Genomic DNA, 24,946 nt, shown 5'->3' with positions numbered 1-24,946 from the left:
TTCATATTGCTAAAATGTCATCTTTTCAGTGAGGCTTAAAATTGTAACCCTCTTCCACTGAGTGTTCCTTGTCTCCCCTCCATGCTTTATATTTTGCTGTAGTGCTTGTCACCATCTAACATATGAAATATTTCACTTATTTAATTTAATATAAATGAGTCTTCTACCTGGGAGGGGCCTGCCCTTAGTAGATCTCCATGACTGTTGAATGAATGAAGAATGAATGAGTGTATTGAGTGTTCACTATCATCTGGGTTTGCTCTTTAGGCATGATGATTCCAAATGATGTCCATGGTCCTGGCTTGCTTGTTGAACTTCCTGCTGTGGTTCAGAGGAGGGAGCAAGAAGATTTGCCTCTATACCAACTCCCCAGGACTCAAGCGGTTTCTAAGGCCTCGGCATATACAGGAATGTTGTCTTCTAGATATGCCACTGATGCATGGTATGATATTATTTCTCTTTGTTTTCACGTTATAAAATAGTTTTCTCTTTGCTTCTATTGAAAAAAAAAACATGATTATGGTAGAACATTTGGAAAAATTCAGAAGATATTATGAATAAATTCCACTATATTACACAATTACTGTAAGAATGTTATGTATTTAAAATTGTACCATAGATACAATTTTGTATTATAGTTGTGTGCAAAATGGATTACACAGAGTATTTACTTAGAGAATGGGAGGTTAACTAAGAGTTTAACAACTGGAGCAAGAAGTACTCGAGGACAAATTAAGGATGGAATGGAATTAAGAGTTAGAGAATCTGTGGGCACTGACTGTAATACGTTGGGAGTGAGAAGGAGTAGCAGGAGGACCTGTGTTTCTGAACCGGGAAACTAGATGGATAGCAGATGGTTAGCGGGGCTGTTGATTCTTTGGCATCAGATTATAGGAGCATGAACAGGTTGAAAGGGAAAATGGTGAATTTGGTGTGGGACGTGTTGAGAGTTCGAGTATCCATAGGACAGCAAAGTGAAATGGAATTAATTAAATACATGATTCTGGGGATTAATGTTGAGGTCTGTCCTGATGTAGATAATTGGGAGCACGATCAAGCGTAGGTGAAACCCCTGGATTTGAATAGTAGTCCGTGGGAGGCTCAGGCGGTAAGAGCACAGGGCCGACAGTGGAGTCCGGCACAGCAGGAAGGGCATGAATGGAGGAAGAAAATATGAAGTGGAATGAGCGAAAGGTAGAAGGAAACTGGTGAACTAGAGTTCGACATAGAAACCAAGGGAAGAGAGCATTTTAACAAAAGGGTCATTACAGACTATTGTTACCTGCTACAAAAAGGTCAAGGTGGATAAAATGGGAACATTTTCACGGGGCTTGGTCACATGGATGCCCTTGGTAGGCATAGAACAGTTTGATTAGAGTGGAAATCAGAGAGCAGTTGGTTGAGAATTGAACGGAAGATCAGAAATTGGACAAAGTAAGAGCAGACTAGTGTTTTGAGCTCATGAAACGAGCAGAAAGAATGCGTGTTACCCGGACAACTGGAGGGTATCGTGGGACTGAGGCCAGGGGGAGTTATATATACAGCTACCTAGGCTGTGGGTATGGATGTGTATCTTTCTGGGAAAGATCCAGAGAAGGAATTGCAGATGCTAGAGAGTGGGTGATTAAATAGTCCCTGGAGAGGGTGGGAGGAGAGCAGGACATTGCACCCCTGATAGTTTGATAGGAGGAAGCTCAGGTGCCCCATGGAGGTAGGTGCCAAGACAGAAAGGAAAGTACAAATGCAGGTACTCTTAATACCTTGAGGGCAGGAATCCATGGAGATTCTTACCCAGTGACCTTGATTTTTTTTTCTGTCATTGAGGAGAAGGGTTGTTTAATAAGTGGTGGGGAGCTAGTAAAGTAGGCCGTCAAAGGAAAGCTGTCAGAGTAGATATTAGCTTTTGGAACAAGGGTAGGAGAGTACTGGCCTAGTGGTGGGAAGGAGTTTAGGAGAACAGTGACTCCCTTTTCCAGCCTCCCGGGGGGTGAGGATGAGCGTCACCTCTCCAGGCTGGCATCCATGGCAGAGAAGCAGAAGCTGCTGGGAGAACAGAGGAGGGTGAGAGAACACTGAGGGAAGAGGTTGGGGTGTGGGGTGGTTTCTTTACAACTGAAGGAGATTTTGTGGAGGGTGCCGGGTAGTTTGGCTGGGTGGGCCTTGGGGATGGGGCATGGGAACAGAAGCACACATGGGGAAAAGTCCAGAGTGGTGTTGCCCTGTGAGTACAGGACAGGAGAAGCAAACAAAGGAGTTGGAGGTGTTGGCAAAGCAAAACAGGGATGAGAGATAGGGTGGGATTAATTGGCCTGAATGCTTTTATTGAAACCTTAATCCAAGAAAGATTCTGTGTTGATACGTGAAGTGTCTCAGATTTACATGACATCACTTCTCTGTTCAGTGACCTGTGCCCTTTGCCTGGAGTTTTAGGTAGAACTTCATAAAAAGTTGTCTGTACTTCTGCATAGCTCATCTCTGAGTGGAAAGGAAAGACCAGTCGGCCCGACTAGTTGGAGGAATCTGGTGGCTCTTCACTCAGCTGACCTGGACCACAGCGCAGAGGGGAGGAGGTGACGGGCTCGGGGTCCTAGAGTGAGGGATCTGACCAGCTCCCGGGGGGTCGCAGTGTCAGACAGCAGTGGATTTGTTTCTTTAGGAGAGGTGCCTGGCAGTGGAAGTCCTGGAAGAGTTAGGAATATGTTTCAATTTCTTATATGATCAAGTTACTTTTCAAATGAGACACTTGTTTTTCAAATTTCTCTTGTGCTGAGTGTTAATAATTGAATCATGAGGCTGCTCTTCAAGCTATAGAATTGTAACTGTAAACTGGAGAAGATTTAAACAAATTTCCAAGCCCACCCCTCCTCCCTTGGGCCCAAGATGAAGTGTTCCATCAGTCGTATCATTCAGTTCTCCCAGCTTCAAGGAGAGAAGGTACACTTTACTCCTAAAGTGAGTACTTTGACAAGCTAATTTCTTATGCCAGCCCAGGCATTGAAGGGCTCCTACCTAACCTTTGTCTTGGGAGATCAGTGTTGCATTTGAATGTTTGGTTGTTTTTTTTTTTTTGACTTGGCTTGCCGTCATAGATTCAGGCTATGTGTAAATCTCTGCAGGCTCCAGAAGAGTTCCTGTAAATCAAACCCCCCCTTTTAATCTTTCAGGGTCTGCCCCATAGAGTCAGGTTCATAGGTGAGTATTTATTGCCACTCAGGAGACTTCCTGAGTAATGCATAGAGTCTTTCAGAATATAGTCTTTCAGATCATCAGGGTGTCAGCTAGTGCTAAATGCTGTTTTACAGTTTCTTCTTTGCATTAATTATTGCGTAGGGCCCAGCAGAGTTATTCAGTGTGCACTGTGCTTTTGCATCAAGCCAACTCCTCCTTCCCTTTGGAGGCAGGACTGATATTAAAAGGTCAGATGTACCCTGAAAGGGGATATCTCGAGGAGAGGAGGACTGTGGGCAGGCGGAGTATCGTAACTCTTTAAGGAATGAGCGATCTCGTTCTGGGTATCCTTTCTTCATAAAGTCACTTGAGGTCATGTTTTCAGAATTCACCTGGCTTCATTTTTTTCTGACTCACCTCTGTCATCACCTGCTGCCTAAAGGCTTGGGTGTGCCCGCCGTGGTGGGGGGTGGCATTTCTCAGACTAGTAGGAGATCTGCAGTAGAGATACACTGTGGTACTGCTCAGATGTCCTCTGGTATTTATGGCTGTGTGACCCTGGGAGGGCTTCCCTTGTGTCTGTATTTCCTCACTTGTAAAGCAGGCAGTTCTGTGGTTGAATAAGAGTGAATGTAAAGGACTTCATATAATGCCTTGAACATAGAAACTGTTTAATGAAAGGCCGCAGTAATGCTGGGTGACAGCAATAGGCTCAGGGCCCTCAGGTGTATCTAGGGTGCTGACTTTTGCTGAGTTTATAAAACACTCAAGGAGAGTGCAAATTATTTTTTAAGCAATAAAAAGGATCAACTCACAGTAAGTAAAATAAGGAAGGTGTCAGGGGCTAAAGCCTGGGAGGATGATGAACTTGAGGTGAGAGAAACTTGAAAAAATAAATCATGTTGAAGGTATAATAGGGTGCAAATGAAAAGAAATACTTTCAGGCTTTGGGTACTTTGTTACAAATAATGGAAGGTGAAATGGGAAGCAGGCATCATAGTTGGGGAAAGGATTAAATGAGTTGCTGTTATAGTTTAAGCTCCCAGCACAGTGCCTGGCATTTAGTGCCCTCTGAGTAAATGGTGGTTATTGAATAGGTTACCTTTGAGTTCAACTGCCAAAAATTATTTGTTTCAATTCAGAATATTAGTAGAAGATTGAGGGTAAGGGAGAGGATAAGTATGTGCATTTGAGAGAAGACTATTCTGGAATGTTTGAGTTGAGAGGAAAAAGGGGAAGTTTCCAGGGAGTTTATGGCCCCACGTATGTGACACTTCCCCGGTCTTACCACGCTCTTACAGCTGTGGCCACACTGCAGATAAAGACGAATGTGAGAAATTAAGACAAGAGGTGCATAGGAATATTACACTAATGCCTTTGAAAATATAATTAGGTACTTGATTGCTAATCCAGGCTCTACAGAAGGTCAAAAGAGGAAGACCTAAGGAAGCGGCTTACCCTTTATGGCTTGAATTTTTGTTTCCTAATTAATTATTTTTTCTGTTCTAGAACTCATATAAATGAAATCGTACAATCAGTACTTTTTTGTATCTGGCTTCTGTTACTTAGCATCATGTCTGTGCCATTTTAAACTGTACAGGGGTGCCTAGTTCTGTATGTGCACTGGTGTCAGGTAATGATTTGCTATGTAACTTTAAAGTCGTAGTGTACACTTGGATAACTAACCCTTCCAATTTGGAAAACACTGGTGCTCGATTTACCTAGTTCTGAATACTCATATTCCCTGTGGTGTGTCACACAAAATTGCCATGTAGAATCTGTCTGTTAAATGGAAAACGAAATCTTGAGATAACTTAGCTACAACCATAACCCTTCCTGGTTATTTCATTTTGTGGTGCTGAGTTTGCTTGACCCTCATATGGGTTAGTATGTAGAAACTTTATATGAAAAAAAAGTATACAGAAAAGGAAAGGTCATCTTGGCTTTCTGGACTCATTTAATTTTTGTATGATGTTGAAAATTTTACTCTCAAAGACATGGTATAGCATGACCAAGTCTTACTATTAATATCCACTTGTTCATTGATGGGGTACTCCATCTTTCCTCCCAAAACTGTAAAGAATGATAACTTTGGGCATTTGTTATAAAGGACTTCAATAAAAAACATTGTTCCTATTAGATCGTTAATTCCTTTAGGGAAAAAATGGTTATAAGGCTCTGGTTAAATGTAAAAGGAAAAAGTTCAGTTGTTTTAAGACTTGACATTCTAACTGATTGAGCTATTGACCATGTTTAATTAAAGTGCAAATTATAAAATCTGAGGTTAGAAATCCCTTGTGAAAATTTCAAATACAAGTCAAGTGACTACATTATTTTTGTATAGTACTCATCTCCTGTGACTATGTATTTCCAAAACTAATCTCGATATCTAATTTTTGAAAGTTTTCTCTTTTCAGATATGAAATAATGTGAATAAAATATGCGCTATCAACTTCGTAAAGAAAGATAACATGCTTTGAAAAAGTCAGTCTCTTCTAACAGAATAATCCTTTTGTTACACCTTTTCTTAAAGAAAAGCAAAATTTCCCTTATTTTAGACAGATTTTTTCCCCCTCTTCTCATAATAGTGTATGTGAAAGCCAGCAGTTTGGGAAATACTTGGTTTTAATTTTTTATTTATCTGTTTGTTTGCTTGTTTGTTTGTTTTTCAATGGAGGCACTGGGGATTGAACCCAGGACCTCGTGTATGCTAAGCACATGCTCTACCACTGAGCTATATCTTCCCGCCTTGGTTTTAATATTTTTTTAATAGAAAAACATAGCCCATACCAATGTTAAAGTTTGGTTTCCTATTTTAGGTTATTTTAAATTTAAGAATTTAATCCTTATAATGATGTTATACATGTACCATAATAAAAATATATACATATTTGGGGGTTTTTTTTCTTTATACATATCATGAGCTGTTTTTGCTCACAACACTCCTGACACCAAATGTCTGAGTTTTTCCCTCCACCCAACAACCAGTTCTCTGATTCTCTGGATACTGTGTGTCCTACAATTCATTTTAATTCTGACATTAACTACCTGGAGTTAGTGCAGACTCCACAGGTTAAGGGCTCATTCCCACAAGTCTCCCCAAATTCAGATGCCACTCACAAGTCCCAAGTTGCCAACTCAGTTTCTGACCAACTGGCTATCAATTGGAGGTTCCTGTAACACCTTCCTAAAGTCAATAACTTGCTAGGATGGCTTGTAGAACTCAGGAAAGTGCTTCAGTATTACTGGTTTATTATAAAGGATGCAGTTCTGGAACAGCCACATGAAAGAGATGCATAAGGCAAGGCAGAGGGTGTGTGGAATGCAAGAGCTTCCGTGCTCTCTCGGGGCACTTTGCTGTGTTCTTCAACACAGAGGCTCTCTGAACCCTGTCATTCAGGGATTTTATGGGGGTGCCATTATATAGGCATGATTAATTCCATCATTGGCCATTGGTGACTGGACTTAGTTTCTAGCCTCTTACCCCCTCTTAAAGGTAGGGGTGGGGCTGAAAGTTCTAACTCTAAACACATGGTTGTTTCTCTAGCAACCAGCCCCTATCCTGAAACTGTCTATGGCCCTATCTAGAGTCACCTTATTAGCATAAATGCAGGTATAGTTGAGAAAGGCTTGTTATGAATAAACCAGAAAATGCTCCTGTCACCCCATCATTTGGAAAATTCCAAGGGTTTTAGAAGCTCTGTGTCAGGGACCAGAGACAGAGGCCAAATACTTATTTCATATTATCACCCCTGTTGCAGTTGGGGTATAGGAAAGAAGAAAACGGAGAGGAGCCTGGTTACAGGGTTGGTTTAGTTTTATGATATATGTTGGTGGAGAAATGTGAAATTATACAAATTCAAATAGGTTTTTAGAAATAGCATCTAGCGAGTCACTAGTAAAAGTGTTTGTAATCAATGATTTCCTGGTGCTGGGTGGATATTTGTTAAGTTGAACATTCAAGCAATATATTTTTGCTTTGTGTGGATAGTTAACTATTATGTAAATTTTTTTAAGCTTAGAAATTAAGAACTATTTAACTACGTATACATTGTGCAATGTCAAAACTTTTCAAAAAGTTTTTTAATAATAAAAGGCTTGTCATAAGTTACATGCTGTTTGTGTTTTTTTCCTTTCTTCTCAGTGAATTACCCGAGAGAGAAGAAGGTGAAGGAGAAGAAACTCCAAACTTCAGCCACTGGGGACCACCAAGAATGTATGTTGGTGACATTGCTGGCTTTCTCGATAGGACAACGCAATGAGTTGCTCTTCTCTTTAACTTAATAATGTCATTCAGTCATTCTCTAATGGTTGCCCTAGGTCACATGTACACTGGCTTAAATTTTAATTTAATTTTGCCTTATCTAAAGATTTTTATCCGAGTAAAATGACTATAACCAATACTAGGAGAATGTTTGTCACACTCTTTTAGAGAAAGTAGTTTACAAATGCCCGTCTCTGGTGGACTAAGTCTTCTTTATCACTGCATCACTGAGCAAGGCAGACAGGGCTGCCTTGAGCACAGTCAAGCTCTTTTTTTTAATAAACAACAACAGCAGTAGTTGAGGCTTGTATCATACAGCAATTTTTTATTTCTACCCTCCTCCCCTTGTTTGAGCTAGCAGAGTGTGTGGAGCCCATGTTCCCTTGGACACGCTCGTGGCATTAAGTCGTCACCACGGCTGCACTTTATGTAGGTTGTAAAAGTCTTCCTTTCGCTGCCCTCCCTGTTCTTCATGCATTATTAATTCCACCACGCCACCCAGAATGCTTTTTTCTTGCGCTTTTGAGTTTTGTCTTCAGAACTCTTAGGAGCTGTTTTCTGAGCTACCTTTTGGAGTTAATTATTGTCCATGTCTGTGCACTTTGAACAAAATTCACAGTATCTTGAAGGGCATGTTTTATTAGCGCCCAGCTCTAAGCAACTGAGCTAACCGGCCAACTGTGCCTGAAGGGCAAGCTTTATTCTGTGCTTTTTTTGTGAAAATGGTGCAGAGGTAGGAAGAAAAGAAGACCTTTTCCGCCTTAGGAGTGATAACATCTACCCTCCGCTTAAAGAACCCCCAGTTAAGCCTGCTGACTGAGAAAAGCGGTGTGGACAGGGAGCCTCTCAGTGGCAAATTTATTTTATTCTGCAAGTCTGTGCTTTTTGCCAAAATGATATATGTCACTTTTTTAATTTTTTTTCACTCATTTGTTGTTTCCTTAATTCGTCCTTTGCTAATACTACAATGCAGATGAAAAGGACTAGTCACAGAAAATATATGGAGGTAAGAGATGGGAGTGTTAAGGCCTAGCTAAGTCTCTGAATACTTAGGGTTGTGTTTATTGTTTTTAGAAACCTTTTTCAGAATTTAAACTTTCATCTATGCCATGAATTATTGACAGGCTCTTATAATTTTGGAAGTAGGTATAATTTTTGTAGCATTTGTAAAAATACATTTATATGAGTCACAAGGATAAAGTACACGTTGAACACAGTGACAGTACACCAATGAAATTACCTTGTTCATGAATGAATTTTGTTATTTTTGGTTTTACAGTGTTGAGATTTTTAGAGAACCCGACGTATCTCTTGGTATTAGTATTGTTGGTGGACAAACTGTTATCAAACGCCTGAAGAATGGAGAGGAGCTTAAAGGCATATTTATCAAACAAGTTTTGGAAGACAGTCCAGCAGGAAAAACAAATGCTCTTAAAACTGGAGATAAAATACTTGAGGTAAATAATGTTCAAATTCTGTTTTTGTGTGAAACATACTGTAAAACAGTAAAATAATTATTTAGTCGGAAGTCCTTCCTTCATGTGCTGCAGTGTGTGTGTGTACAGTTGGTGTGTTTTATTCAGATGCCTTGGTTTATGTGTTTGCACAATTTTATGAGATGCTTTCTTTGAGCTGACAGCATTTAAAATGATAACAGAAAGCTTCGGTTGACTGAAAGAACAATTTATAACTTCGCAGAATGAGGCAGATGGTGGGTATCATGCTTCTACCAGTCTTTAGCAAACACTGAATCGTGTGCGTCAGTGGGATAGCCATGCTGTCCTCCCAGAGCCGACCCTGGAAGTCGAAGATGCCGTTGGGTGAGGGGTGAGTCCACCCTTTCCACATGGCAGGCTTTGCAGAGTGGAGTTTTAAGGGCACATCAAGGCACTAACAGGTCTGACTCTGATACCTTTCTTTGCATTGGGTTTATTGGATGACACTATATTGAATGCCTTTAATCCCAGAATCTGCGTTTTCTTGATTCATGCTTTATGCTGTTAAAAATCAGCTGTGGTGTTTTAGCTCTGATAGAGGGAAAAGAGCCCTGGAGGTCATGGGTTGAAGTCTAGATTGTCCTCTTTGTTTTCTGTTTGTTCTCAGACAAATTATTAAACCCATTTTATTTTCAGTTTCCAAATAAAATGGAAATGAGGTTTCAAAACCCATAGCATCATTGTGATGATAAATCAAAGAATTGCATAACACTGCTCTGGGTGTATAAATTTTAGGTTATATTTATGTTTGTATGAAATTTTTAAAAATTTCAAACACACTGAGGACATGGCAATGAAGATGACCCAAAATCCCTTCTGTTATGGTGTTTACATGACAGTGGGGGAGACAGACTGTACACAAATAAGTAATACATGGAATGTTAGATGGTAATAAGTAGCTGTGGAGAAAAATAACAGGGAGGAGGGTGAGGGAAGATGGGTGGTGGAGGCAGTAGTTGCAGTGAATGGGCGTTTTTATGGAAGATGATATTGGGACGGACCCAGGAAACGAGGGTGGGCAGTGTGGATATGTGGGGGACGAAGGCTCCAGACAGAGAGAACTGATGTGTGAGAGCTCTGAGGTGGGAGCTTGCCTGGATGTGTGGAAGGAAGTCCAGCACTGCTAATGTCAGTAGAGTGAACGAGAGAGGGTGAAGAGAAGAGGTCTGAGAGGTAACGGGAAGCCACATCACGGAGAGCTTGGAAGGTTTTCAATTCTAAATGCATGAGAATCCATTATAGAACTAAACACGTACACATTTTTTGAAAGAATTATTCTGGCTTCTGAGGCAGGTGTGGTTTCATTTATTTAGCATTTGCATGGTACTTTGTTTTATTTATTTTTTTATTCCTTCGTTTTCCCTCTTCTGTGCGATTTTTTTCCATTGTATTTTTGTAAGCACAATATTACTGGATTTTGCTTGTTTAAAATCTAAATTGATAATCCTCATCTAATAAGAAACATTTATTTTTTATTTTGGTTACTGATACATTTGAACTTAAAACCAAATGCAAAAGATATATTTTGAAATAATTATAGATTCATAGGGAATTGCACAGAAATGTATGAGGAAGTTCCTTCCCTCAGCCTTACCCAACGTTAATGTCTTATGTGACAACAGTGCAATAGCAAAACCAAAATACTGACATTGGCACAATTCATATTCAGATTTCACCGGTTATGCGTGCACCATCTGTGTGTGTGTTTATAGGCCTACACAGTTGCATCACGTGTGTAGACTTGCATAACCACCCCAGCAGTCAGGAAACTCAGTTGTATCATCATCACAAGACTCCCTTGTGTGGCCCCTCTACAGCCACTCCTCTCCCGTTCCCTCCTCCCCCATCCCTAGCCTCTGGTAACCACTGTTCTGTATTTATGTCTATAGTTAGGTTATTTCACAGTTGTCACATAAATGAAATTATACATTTTGTTACCTTTTTGAGGTTGGCTTTCTTTTACTCCGAGTAATTTCATTGAAGTTCATTCAATTTGATGGTCTATCAACAGTTTATTCCTTTTTATGAATGAGTAGTAGTCCATGGTATGGAGGTACCACAGTTTAACCATTCACCCATTGAAAGATAATTGGGTGGTTTCCAGTTCTTGGCTATAAACATTTATATACAAGTTCCTGAGTGAAAATAAGTCTTCGTTTCTTTGAGATAAATGCCTAAGAGTATAATTGTTGGTTTGTATGTTAAGTTCATTTTTAGTTTTGAAAGAAACTGTCAAACTATTTTCCAGAGCGGCTGTACCATTTTATATTTCCACCAGCAATGTATGAGTGATCCAGTTTCTCTGCATCTTCACCAACATTTGGTGTTGCCACTGTTTTTCATTTTAGCCATTCTGATAAGTATATAGTGATATCTCACTGTTGTTTTAATTTGTGGTTCCCTAATAGCTAATGTAAAGAACTTCTCATGTGCTTAATTGCCATCTATGCCCCCTCTTTGATGAAATGTTTGTATGTGTCTTTTGCCTGTTTTGTAATTTAATTGTTCATTGTTTTATCTTTTTGAATTTTGGTTTTTTTTTCCCTCATCCTTCTCTGCTGTCAGTTGAATATAAAGGATTCTCTCTCTTAACCCAATATTACTTTTATACTAATGAAAACTCACTGTTTTGTCTCAGATTTAATAATATATATTTCTTCTAATTCACAACAGCTGTGAAATGTTACACTCTGATATATATGTTTTGTTAAGCATGAGTCTTTTGTTTACTTTCTTCTATAAGAAATATTACTTGTTTGTTTTGTTAGTGAAGTTTAATAATCATTCTTCTGTGTCTTGAAACAATTGCATGGAAGGTTTAGTTCCATGTAAAGAAGAGTTTTTTAAACTAGGAGAATTTAATAATTTTTAGAAACGAGTCTTCATCTGTGTGAATGGACATACACACTTTTAGGTTATAATTTTAAAGCTGAGGAAAACTAAGATTATTTTTCAGTTGTTATGTAGCAGAATTTTATTTTTTTTCCCTAAGTTTCCAACTTCAGTGATTCCCATTTAACTCTGTGGAATCTGTGTTAGGGAAATAAAAGCTGATTATTACTAGAAGAAGAAATAGTTCTCATACAGCCACTGCTTCTCTCACTGTTGAATATTTTGAGGATCAAGTTATTTGAAAGAAGCTTCATCAAACCACTGTGACAGCTTTTAAAGCGTCACTTGAAATTTTTAAACATTTTTTTCACTTACTGTTACTTGTATTCTTCCTCAACTCAGATGGGAAAAGAGCTTGTACAGAGCAATGACATCGCCCGTGGATGTCTGGTGGAATACAAAGCCAAAGCTCTTGCCATGGCCTTTTGGAGTTTGCACGATGTGGCTTCAGCTGCCTCCCTGGCCTCACCTCTTGCCTCTCTCCCCTCTTTCACTGCTTTTTAGACTCTCCTGACTCTAAACCCCTCTAACACACAGGGCTCCAATCTCCTACTATAGGACCCTCCCTTCTGCGCCCCTCAGCTTCTGGCGTGTCAGTCTCCTCCTCACTCTGCTCAGACTTGGTGATTGATCGTCCCTCCCTCCCTTGTTGTACTTCCAGCGCCTCTGATCCTCTTTCCTTTCACTGAACCTGTCTGGGAGAACCACATCCTAGTTAAACGCAATGCTGCTTATTTCAGGTCTCTAGCATGACTGGAGAAAGTAAGCACCCATGCTGTCCGGCCTTATTTTAAATTCATGACCCTCACCCCCACCCTCCCTTTAGTTCTGTCCTGCATTCCTGTAATATTTCCTGAGTTGTTTTATTCTTCTACTTCCATGGGTAACTACTGCAGACCTCCTGTACCTCCTTCCATAGTCTTAATCTCAGTTTATGATCCTTGTTGCCTATTTCGTTGAGGAAATAGAAGCAGTCAAAAGGGAGTCTCCCCTTGTTCCCACTGCATACCAAAGCTTTTTTTTAGCTGCATCTATCACAACAAATGAACTGCTTGTGCTTCTGTGTAAAGCTAACCTCTAACTTGTGCAGTCCAAGTCATTCCCTCTTCACTGTCCAAGGATTTGCTGCTACCATTGTCACTTCTCTGCCCTTCATTTCTCCTCTCCACTGCATCATTATCACTGTTACTATCCCATCTTAAAAACAAAAACCAACCTTGATCCCACATGCCTCTCCACCTACATTCTTATTTCCTTGGTCCCTTTATGGCAAAACGGCATTCACAAACTGTCACTATCCATTGGCCATGAACCACCTCAACGTTTACCAAGGCCCCCTTACATTATTGGTTTGAAAAATTTGTTCTGTTAAATATATTTGATAAGTATTGAATGCTCTTTGAGATTATGGGCATGTTCACAAGTTAGGTTCTTTGAGGTTTACGTGACGAAGAGTTGTTTACGCTGTCCCAAATCTGCTGAACACACAACACTTTTAGTTAAAAAACCTATGGATGTTTTCATACTTCTTTTTTAAACATAATTTGAGAAGCGTTCAACTACTCAATTGTGATGATGAGCAATTTACTTAAAATATCATTTTTCTCAGTTGAACTGAGAGAAGATGAGTCCAAAGAAGTCCCCACCCTCTGCCCCTACTCGGAATTTTGTGCCGTGAAGCTCAAACTGAGAAGCTTCTTAAGGTTCTATTACTGACCGAGCTACCTATTTTGGGTAACTATATTTAACCAGGGCCTTTGTTATTAAGATGTTGATCTTATTTACTTTTCTTGAAGGTGAAATGTTATTTTCCTTAAACGTGGTCTCCTAAAACAGCAAGGCTCTTTATGGGCCAGTCTTATTTTTTTCTGCCTTTGGTCTAATTCATTAGACTCTGGCTGTTCTTGTAACTAGATAATACACATGAACTTTGAATTAATCTACCCACAAGATCTGCTGCCTTTCTAACTGAAATTAATCACTTCTGTATTTTCAGGTGTCTGGAGTAGACTTGCAGAATGCCTCGCACAGAGAAGCAGTTGAGGCCATTAAGAATGCAGGAAACCCTGTAGTGTTCGTTGTTCAGAGTCTGTCATCCACTCCAAGAGTAAGCTTTAGTTTATATTTTCAAAAAGTTTAAAACTATTCTCCATATCTGTGGTCCAAGCTATTGCCTCCAAGTATTTTCCAACATACTTCTGTTGTTATTCTACTATTACTCAAAGGAAGTGTTAGCTTCATAAAAATGTAGTTAAATGTAGTATTAACATCAATTTCCCATTTTTTCCTCTGATTTTGATCTCCTGGTCAAATTTGAGTTATTCCAGTGTTCAGTGGGGTCCAACAGACCTGTTTTTGAGTCCTTAATTCCCTTTTTACCAGTTTTGCTAGCTTGGAGGCAAGTTACTTAACTTTTCTGAACCAGTTACTTTGCTAAGACAATACTTTGAACACAGAGTGAGTTGGGTATAAAAACATTCTGTGGGTGCTATCACATGTTCTGTGTATTTATTACAGGCATGTGAATTCAAATGTGTTGCACTGTTCTGTGTTCTGTTGGAGATTCGAAATTCTTGAAGAGCAGTATTTAATCATACAATTCTTTTCTGTAATAAATTACTCTTTTGGTATGGAATTAGAACTCTGATACACAGATGTCAGTGGTGGGATGTGTATTTTATATTGCAATGTGCAGTAGAAATGTCATCCATAATTCCTGTAACTGGAAGCAGTGTTTATTTTTCTTTATTTTGTAATGGAAGACAGCTGTTCAAAACATGGGCACTTCTGAACAGTAGAAAAACTGCATTTTTTTAAAAAAAATTGCTTTTCAATAGTAATAACAGTGCTTTTCAACCATTTTTATGTCAAGGTATGCAGAATATATTAGTTGTATGGCAAACTGGGTAAACATGTTGGCTGTCCTGAGGGCAGTGGCATCACCATGCTATTTTGGCACACTTACAACCTGCCTGCGCACAGGGGCTGCAGCCTCGCCCAACGTGGGGTGCTGTGGTGTGCTGCATTGCCACACAGTCCCCTACAGTCTTAAGTGCTGAGTTTACACCATCGAGACAAATTGAGAGAGATAAACTGAGAAGAGTCTTCTCATTTTCATATAATTCAAAATCCTAGATTTATTGGCATCCACTTTTTGACCCTTATGATACTGATAAAGTAGTTGAGGCCATCACTTTTATTTCCAGAAACTGAATTCATTAGGAAAATTGGCCAGGTGATTCCCTGCCAAATGACACTTCCAAAGAAACAGTTTTGAGCTAGAGTGAGCCAATCAAATGATACATTTATAATAATTCCCTTCTGAAAAATACTTAGAGCATTATAATAGGTTAGATTTAAGAGGTTATAATAAAGTCAGCCCAAAGGCCAAGCAGTTAATCTAGCCTTTGCTGGTGAGCTGAGGTGGAAATTGTCATTTGGATGACATAAACAGTACAATTTCTTCCAACCGTTCAAAAAAAAAGAAAACCTCTTCAGCATCATGCCAGGCTCAAGTCATTATCCTCAGGCAGCACAACAGACTGCCGCCTTGTGTATTCAGTTCAAGCACTGAACTGTGGTTCAAGCCACCGGAGCAATATTCAGGAGATGATGTTAACATCCATGACTTGCTCGATTTTCTTAGCACAAAGTGATTGCAGTTGAATAAGGCAGTGAAAGGAATCAAGTTTCATACTTTGCAAAACAGTGCTCTCTTCGGCTTACTTATTGTTGTAAGTAATATCGGTCATCACAGGAGTAGAAAACAGCCAAATTCTTGATCACTTTACATTAGACTTTGAGACTTCCTTCAAAACCTCCAAGAAGTCGTTGCCGAATTTTCAGCCCATCAAAGGCCCTATGTCTGAACATGCCTTAGTTACATGGAAATTCTCATCTACACCAAGAATTGAGCAGTGGTATTTATATGTACTTTCTCCTCTTGAATTGTGTTTTACTTTACTTTCTCAATTTGTGCTTTTAACAGATGCTTTAGGAGGATCACCAACACAATACCTTTTTAAGCTTTTTCTCCTGAATTTCTCAACTATATTTTCAGCGTGTTAGAAAGAAATGTGTGTATCCACTTAGATTTACCTGGTAAATGCTTATTTGAGAACAGAACTCATGACTTATCCTGCTCTCCTCTGTAGAACATTTTTATGCCAAGGTAATTTTTTCCACTTACTAACATAATTGCATTTCACAGTAGCATCAGGGTGTTTTTTTTCTTTCTTTTTTTTCCCCATTTACGAAAACAAACCCTTTTGAAATTGGGGTCATCCCTTCAGTTGATGAAATTTATTATCATGTGTTGTTGTCTTTTTTCCTGTATTCCATTTGCATTTCCCTAATATTGTTTCACGATGGCACCTAAATTTTGTTGACACATGTATATTTTGCATATTAATCATATAGAAATGTATTTTTTATTTTCACAAGAAATATATGCACTCTAGCTTTTCTTAAAGATGTAGTCTTTTTGGTGGGTCTTTTGTCTTCCAAATTTAGCCAATGCTATGTGTACAGAAAGATATTTCTCTGCTCTGTGAAAACCAGTGTAAACCCTATGAATGAAAGCCGACACTCTGTCCCATCCAAAGCTTTTACAGTTCAGCTTCAGCTGGTTTTTTCACATGAGAAGTAGGTCCAGTGTGCGCAGATATTCTGACTTCTCAGGGAGACAACATGTTTAAGACTTCGAGGAGGGGCGAGTAATTCGGTATTTACATGCATGCTAAGCACACACTCTATCACTTTAAGATTCTTCAGGACAAGAAGCACATACCTGTAGACCCACTAGTTTTTGAACTCTGCCTTACGTTGTTGTGTGTATTCAATAGAGAAATAAATATTAAGTGCAGTGTCTCTTCACAGAGGAATCACTACATATATGTTGATGCACCATCACTATATGTTTTTTACTTACATGAAACATTTCTGAGACTTTCTCATTTATTCCAAAATTAATTTATATTAATAGACTCTATATTAAAAGTGATGGAGAATCAGCCTTACATTGCCTTAGAAAAGAAGTGGGTTTTTGGTTTTGTTTTTTAAATTATCCCTAGGCAAGCATTTCCTTTAATTTTCTGAGAAAGGAGATTTATTTTTTTTGTTTTTAATCTTCATGTCTGTCACCAGACTTTATGCCAACATTATTTGTGTTAGCTGTTTGAGGAGCCTTTAAAAAAATTCACTGAAAATTTAATGTTTTCTTAAGATGTTTCATAGATTAACAAAAAGAAATGAGTCAAAAAGTAATCTATGCTGTTAGCACCATTAAGAATTAAAATTATTTCTACGAAATTGAACTGTTTGATTCATACATAAACATTTATTGAGCACTACAATGCATTTGGCCCTTCCTGAGCCACCAGGGTTATGGTGATAAATAACACTAAATTCCAGCTCTCACTGAACTTTTATCAAGGGCGTAGATAGATTTGTAATTCATATATATGCTAACAGTGACAGTGAAATATTTATTGAATGTGCCCAGTGTGCTAGATGTCATACATGAACTGGGGTACAGTGATGAATAAGGTAAATCTATGAAATAAATGCTGCATCCATTGTTCTAGGAATTAATTTCAATCACCCTTAAACCTGCATTTTGCAAAATGAAGTGTCTGGATCCAGGAAGTAAGTACTGTGACCTTTTTTTAAAATCTTCATCTTCACTTTCTGGATCTACTCAAGCCTGTGAATTTATTGCCCCTTGACGGTACATATGCTCACGCGCACACACACACGCACATGCAATTTTGGGTTATGTAGCTTGTCAGATTTTCAAAGTTGTATAGTTTGCCTTGAATTGCACTTCTCATGTCTTTACTTTTTAGGTGAAGTCAGAGTTAATTAAGATGTTAACTATTTTTAAAAAATTATATGAAGCAATGTGCTGATTGTGACATTTAAATGTTTTCCTCCTCCCATTCCTTGTTTTTGTGGTGGTAGGTCATTCCTAGTGCGCATAACAAGGCCAACAAAATCGCTCATAACCAGGACCAAGACACGCAAGGAAAGAAAGAAAAGGTAACCCAATCTTCAAGCTTTTAAAAAATGTTTCTGATTTCTTTGTGCATCTCTCAACTGCAGTTAGTGAGAGTGTTGTTTGGGTGAGTGTAAGGGTACAAGTACTGTGGTTGTAATGTTTCGCTTCTGGGGACATAGCTGGTTCTGGCCGGGATGAGGGCCGGAGACCTGGTGAAGTACACATGTAAAAATGCCATAGAGCTCCCGTGGTCACGAAGAGAAACAAAATGTCATAAAGCGCCAGCCGGCCATCGTCACCCTCCTCTCTTTCCTGTACAGCTGGGCTGGTTGTCTGTCCATCCCCAGAGTGTTTCTGAGACTTGGGTCTTGCTGTTGTCTCATCCGGAAGCCCCTTTCCCCCATTGCCCTTCCTTTTCATCCTCCGGGGAGAAGGTCAAAGGTCATCTCTACCGAGGAAGCTCTCCTTACCATCCGTCAGAGTTAATGCTCAATTACCAATTTCCCGCCTCTATTCTAGTAGAATTAGTTGATCTAAAATTTATTTTGGGCTATAGTGTCAGGCAGTGATGGATTTTCATTGTTCTCTTGATAACTAATTATCCCACTGAGTTAAAATAGGTCCTTCTTTACCCACTGCTTTGCAACACAACCTCTGTCATATCTCAGGTTAGCAGGGGAGGTCTATTTCTGAGCTTTCTCTCTTTCGTTTGTCTATCACAAATGCTGTACCACTTAAATTCAGTTCTTCAATAGTTATTATGACTATTCAGATTTTCTATTCCCTTTAGAGTCAGTTTTGGTTACTGACTCTAAGGAATGTTGATATTGCCCAATTTTTTACATTGCTGGTATAAAGTTGTTCCTGTAGTCTCTTAAAGTATGTTATCTATTTTATCTCCATAGTAGTTCTTTTTCATTGTGAATACATTTTACTTTTTCTTAATTGATCTGGAGTAATTTTTCATTTAATTTTTCTTTTTGAAGGATTAACTTTTGAACTGTTAGTCTTCTCTGCTGTATCTTTATTTTGTTTAATTAACTTTGTTCTCATCTTTTCTGAAATAATCACTTAGGACCATAAATTCCTTCTAAGGCCTTTAAACCTGCATCTCAAGATATTAAGTTGATTTTCTGTTGTTCAGTTAAGTTTTGTTTTGTATTAGGTCCCAACATGATTTCTTTTTTACCCAAGGTTATTTAGAAATATATTTTTAAATTTCCATATGAATATTTAAAAAAAACTTATTGCTGTTATTTCCTAAGATATTTTAGTTATAATCAGAGACTGTAGTTTGTATAATATTCTTTTACATTAGTTGAGCCTTTTTTTAAATGATCAAACAGATATTTATTGTGAATGTATATTATGATTTAAAAGAATAGCTGTTTTCTATTTATTGGGTACTTGTTTTTATACAGAGTCATTAGGACAAACTAGTTAATTGAGTTATTCAGTTATTCTGCACACTTACTGATTTTTTTTTTTTGTCAGAGTAACCTAACAATCTCCCATTTTGATGGTAAAATTAATCCACTTTTCGTGTAGTTTTTCAGTTTTTATTTTACATTTTTTCAAGTTTATTTATTAAATGTCTAAGTATCTTCCTATGGAACTGACCATTTTATTAATATGTGGCATTATTTAGTAATGCCTTACCATCTATTTCATTCAATATCGCTGAAACTGTCAGCTTTCTTTTTGATTTGCCTTGTGTTTTGGCTTGGAACAATTTGAACCACACACAGGATGAATTCAGGTCTCCAACCTGATGGGTCTGGATTTGTAAGGAATTCTCAGGGGACATCTTTTTTCTATTTTTTCCTTCTGTGTCAACCTAAGGCCAAGGCCAGAAGATATCTCTGTCTTCTGTACTGAAGATTTTGGCTTGATTGTTTGATTTGTTTGCTTGTTTTTAACTTCACCCATTGTCAATTTCACCCTGTTAAAGAAAAAAAAAAGCTCTAACTGAACTGAACACTTGGGAAAACTTTATTTACAGAAGTATACATGGGGGCCAGTTAAGACTCTTTGAGAACTTAGGCGAGGGGAAGGGTTCTTGAAAAGAACTAAAGGATTAAATTGGTTGCCAAATTACAAGGCTGTCTGTTTTAACCTGGTTGGCCACTTTTGAGTTCAGATCTTAATCACACAGATTATATTCAGATTAGCAGTAGCATAGACTGTGTGTTCAGGAGTCTGTGGCTTATCTTTGGTAACTTAATAAATACAGATAATGTGTAGATTCTGGAAGACTGTGGTTATTGCTTGTAGTAGTGCCAGGTATGTATAGGTTGCAGACCTCAGCCCTTCCTCAACCCTTTGGAGGTGTGGGCTGTATTTGCAGGAGTGGATGCCAGTTACTGTGCCAGAGTCTGGATATAATATCAAAAAGGAAGCAGACAAGGAATTGGTCTGTGGGGACACAGACAATAAATACACAGAGATGAATAGACTGGTTACTAATTTACTTACTTTTGGGAACAAGGTAATTTAATTGATTCAGGAAAATTCCACATAAAATCTCAAGAAAGAAGAAGATAAATATATGATTCTTATCCAATTTGACCCGTTCCATTAGACCAAATTGAATTTTAATACAAAGCAAGGATATTTGCATTCAGATTAAAAAAAAAATCCCTAAAGAGCCCAGTAATACCAAAAGTCAGTGTAAGTCTGTCCAGCTGAGTTCCTTGGTGTAGAGAACAACTAATCACTAAATTAACATGGCAGTAGTTAACACTGCAACCGTAAACCCCAAACCAGAAAGTTAAGTGGAGCACAGAAAAGTAGCACTTGCCCAAAGAGCATGTGCCAAATCCCCAGTGACCTAAAGCCAGAGATTTTTGTTTTGTTTTTTTGGTTTTTTTATTCATTCAACAAATACGTAATTTGTGCTATTAGGTGCCAGGCGGTGTTCTGGGCCGCATAGGTAGATGATACTTAACCAAGTGAGTGAATTCTTTGGAAAATTCAGAGGTGATTATTGTCCCCATAGCATTCCTACTTATGAGTTAATTGATCATACCAGAATCTACATCTCCATTACTGCATGATGCTTCAGTGATTACAGGATGTCCTTTACTACACTGCTCTTCTCTGGAATTGTAGCTCGTGTACCAAGCATTAGTCCACATTCTGGAATGACAAAGCACCTTCACTCCAAGGGGTGTGTAGATGAATGTGATATGCAGTGAAATAAACAGAAGTATAATTAGTATGATGGAAATATGCTCAGGGTTCTTGGGGAGAACAGGCAGAAGACTTTCCCCAAAATATTTTTTTAATTGAAGTATAGTCAGTTACAATTTCTGGTGTACAGCATAATGTCCCAGACATACATATATACATATATTCATTTTCATATTCTTTTTCATTAAAGGTTATTCCAAGATATTGAATATAGTTCTCTGAGCTATACAAAAGAAATTTGTTTAATCTATTTTTATATATAGTAGTTAATATTTGCAAGTCTTTTTTTTTAATTGAAGTACAGTCAGTTGTAATGTGTCAATTTCTGGTGTACAGCACAATGTTCTAGTTATGCATATACGTACATATATTCATTTTCATATTCTTTTTCATTAAAGATTATTACAAGAAATAAATACACTTCTCTGTGCTATACAGAAGAAACTTTTTTTAAAATCTGTTTTTATGTATAGTGGCTAACATTTGCAAATCTCAAACTCCCAAATTTATCCCTTCCCACCCTCTCCCTGGTAACCAGAAGATTGTTTATTATGTCTGTGAGTCTGTTTCTGTTTTGTAGATGAATTCATAGTGTCCTTTTGTTTCTTTCTTTTTCTTAAGATTCCACATATGAATGATACCATGGTATTTTTCTTTCTGGCTTCACTTAGAATGATGATCTCCAGGTCCATCCATGTTGCTGCAAATCACATTTTATTCTTTTTTATCACTGAGTAGTATTCCATTATATAAATACACCACAACTTCTTTATCCAGTCATCTGTCAATGGACATTTAGGTTGCTTCCATGTCTTGGCTATTGTATATAGTGCTGTTGTGAACATTGGGGTGCATATATCTTTTCGAATTAAAATTCTCTCTGGATATATGTCCAGGAGTGGGATTGCTGGATCATGTGGTAAGTCTATTTTTAGTTTTTTGAGGAATCTCCATACTGTTTTCCATAATGGCTGCAGCAAACTGCATTCTTACCAACCGTATAGGAGGGTTCCCTTTTCTCCACACCCTCTCCAGTGTTTATTGTTTGTGTACTTTTGAATGATGGCCATTCTGACTGGTGTGAGGTAATACTGCAGTTTTGATTTGGATTTCTCTGATTATTAGCGATATTGAATGTTTTTTCATGTGCTCATTTATATGTCTTCATTGGAGAATTGCTTGTTTAGGTCTTCTGCCCATTTTTCGATTGAGTTGTTTCTTTTTTTGTTGTTAAGTTGTTTGAGCTGGTTTTGTATTCTGGAAATTAAACCTTTGTCAGTTGTATCATTTGCAAATATTTTCTCCCATTCTGTAGGTTGTTGTTTTGTTTTCCTTAGGTTTCCTTTGTTGTACAAAAGCTTGTAAGTTTAATTAGGTCCATTTGTGTATTTTTCCTTTGATTTCTATTGCCTGGGTAGACTGCCCTAGGAGAACATTGCTAAGATTTACATCAGAATGTTTTGCCTATGTTTTCTTCTAGGATGTTTATAGTGTCTTGTCTTATAATTAAGTCTTTAAGCTATTCAGAGTTTATTTTTGTATATGGTGTGAGGGAGTGTTCTAACATCACTGATTTACATGCTGCTATCCAATTTTCCCAACACCACTTGCTGAAGAGACTGTCTTTTTTCCATTGCATATTCTTGCCTCCTTTGTCAAAGATTAATTGACCGTATGTCTGTGGATTTATTTCTGAGCTCTCTATTCTGTTCCATTGATCCATGTGTCTGTTTTTGTGTCAACACCACACTGTTTTGATTACTGTAACTCTGTAGTATTGTCTGAGGTCTGGGAAGGTTGTTCCTCCAGCTTCGATCTTTTCCTTCAATACTGCTTTGGCAATTCTGGGTCTTTTGCAATTCTATATAAATTTTAGGATTATTTGTTCTATTTCTGAGAAAAATGTCATGGGCAATTTGGTAGGGATCACATTAAATATGTACATTGCCTTAGGCAGTATGGCCATTTTAACAAAATTGATTCTTCTAATCCAAGAGCATGGGAATCTACCTCATGCATTCTAAGCATGTGCTCTGCGGCTGAGCTATACCCTCTTTGCCTTTTTTTGACTTTTTTGTAAAATGGAGTAAACTGTCTCTAACAATTATTATTTATAGAAGTAATTCCTTTTACACATTTTTTTCTCCTTAATACAGAAGCAATTTATTTTCTCTAGAATTCCTGATAGTCAGAAAGGAGATAATAAAAATCACTTGAAACTCATTACTAGTAGAAGTCTAGGTTAGAATTATAAATTTGGGCTTGAAATTATTTTTGAAATATTTCTTTTAAAAAGAGGGAGAGAGAGTGACTGAAAAATGAAAAAGAAATCAATAAGCAGTTCTTGAATAAATCCCCGGTTTTATCTTGTTTTGTTTTATCTCAGTTCAGTATTTTTCTGACCTGTTTTGCATCATACAGAATATGAAACAATCGGCAATCAGAATCCATAGAAATGCTGTTATCAGCTGTAGGTTCATAACAGCTCTTTGGTATTGTCTTTCTAAATTTTTCTTCAGTGTTATTTCACATATTCGCTTTTAAAGGAGTTGTGGACACTGTTCACAACTGGGAGATGTTCATTAGTCAACAAGTCGTCCTCTATTGTTAGCTGTCTTCACTTTCTTTTTATGTATTACCCAAATGAAACTGTTGTCTCCCTCTGAACATAGTAGTTCCTAAAAATATAGTTATATTAAACTTACAAAAATGTATCTATTCCAAATGAGTATTTAAAATGAGTACATTTTATTATATATAAATTATACTTCAATAAAGTTGCTGTTAAGACATGCATCTATTCCAACTGAAAAATCTGGACATGCCAGACTCTGGGTCTAAGTGGAATCTCATGAAGGCATTTTGCAAAGATCAAAATGATCTCTTGTGAACCCCCTGACGGTACTTAGAATGTTACAGGATGCATGCTCTCTGATTATTCTTAACAGCGACAAATAATACAGCATTCCATCAGTGATATTCTACATTGTGCTAGCCCTTAGAATTGGCTGATAATGCTCATGTTAATGTGTAAACATCTGTGTTTATGCACGTTTATATCTGTATATATGTACATACACACATACATGCACAGCATGGAGACATGTGGGTATCACACAATATTGGTATAAATATTTCCATCATCTTCGATGTTTTTGTTTTATATTCCACACCAATAAGATCAAGGAGATCAGGGAGAAAATATAGATGTTTCTAAATTAAAATTACCAAATCTCTTTGATTTTGTGAATCTGGATTCTTATATGAAAAATGCTTCTGAGTTAGTGGTTTCTGCGAAAGAGATTTTTTTTAAAGGCTGGTACATCTAAAGTAATACAAAGTTAGTTTCACTAATTTCTGGAAAACTCTGGGAATATTAGATTTAAATGATGCTTATTAGTCTCTATAAAACAACCAGAAAGAGATTGTTGTTTGTTTTTCAGGCGGAAGGAGGTAATTAGGTTTTTATTTATTTTATTTTTAGTGGCAGTACTGGGGATTGAACCCAGAACCCAGGACCTTGTGCGTGCTAGGCATACACTCTACCACTGAGCTATACCCTCCCCAGAAAGAGATTCTTTAAGAGGCTAACTCTGAGTTTTGAATACCTCCTGAAGGTAGGAAAATATTTCATACTCACAATGAGGTAAGGGCTCTTCTCCATTTCAGACGCACAGAGCACTTTCAGCTTCCATCCTAAAACTTTAGCTATGTGTCAGATGTGGATGCAGAAATGCAAAAACCCACTCCTCTGTGTGGCAAAGAGCTGTTCATTCCAGTGGGCCCAAGACATGTTCTTGTATGAAAAAAGCACAGGCAGGCAAATAGAAATACTAATGAACACGTTGGCTGCTGTCTCTCAACCAAGAGAGAATAGGTCCCTGTAGAAACAAAATTTAATAGATCCTCATCATCCCAACAAATGTCGGGATGTAC

At 37.9% G+C, this 24,946-nt stretch overlaps 1 protein-coding gene across 4 annotated transcripts in view; it reads left to right on the top strand.

Annotated features, from left to right (window-relative positions):
- The window catches only part of PATJ (PATJ crumbs cell polarity complex component), a 289,824-nt gene that overhangs the window by 97,086 nt on the left and 167,792 nt on the right, over positions 1-24,946 (top strand). For all 4 annotated transcript variants that reach the window (XM_072974318.1, XM_072974320.1, XM_072974319.1 and 1 more), the window contains exons 22-26: positions 268-442; positions 7,313-7,384; positions 8,712-8,889; positions 13,817-13,927; positions 17,782-17,859. In XM_072974318.1, the coding sequence (XP_072830419.1) occupies positions 268-442; positions 7,313-7,384; positions 8,712-8,889; positions 13,817-13,927; positions 17,782-17,859 (614 nt within the window). The remainder of the gene's footprint in view (positions 1-267; positions 443-7,312; positions 7,385-8,711; positions 8,890-13,816; positions 13,928-17,781; positions 17,860-24,946) is intronic.

Source organism: Vicugna pacos, chromosome 13, assembly GCF_048564905.1.
Source record: "Vicugna pacos chromosome 13, VicPac4, whole genome shotgun sequence".
NCBI classification, from domain to species: Eukaryota; Metazoa; Chordata; class Mammalia; order Artiodactyla; family Camelidae; genus Vicugna; species Vicugna pacos.
The sequence above is the reverse complement of the archived record's forward strand: the minus strand, read 5'-3'. Positions and strand labels throughout refer to the sequence as shown.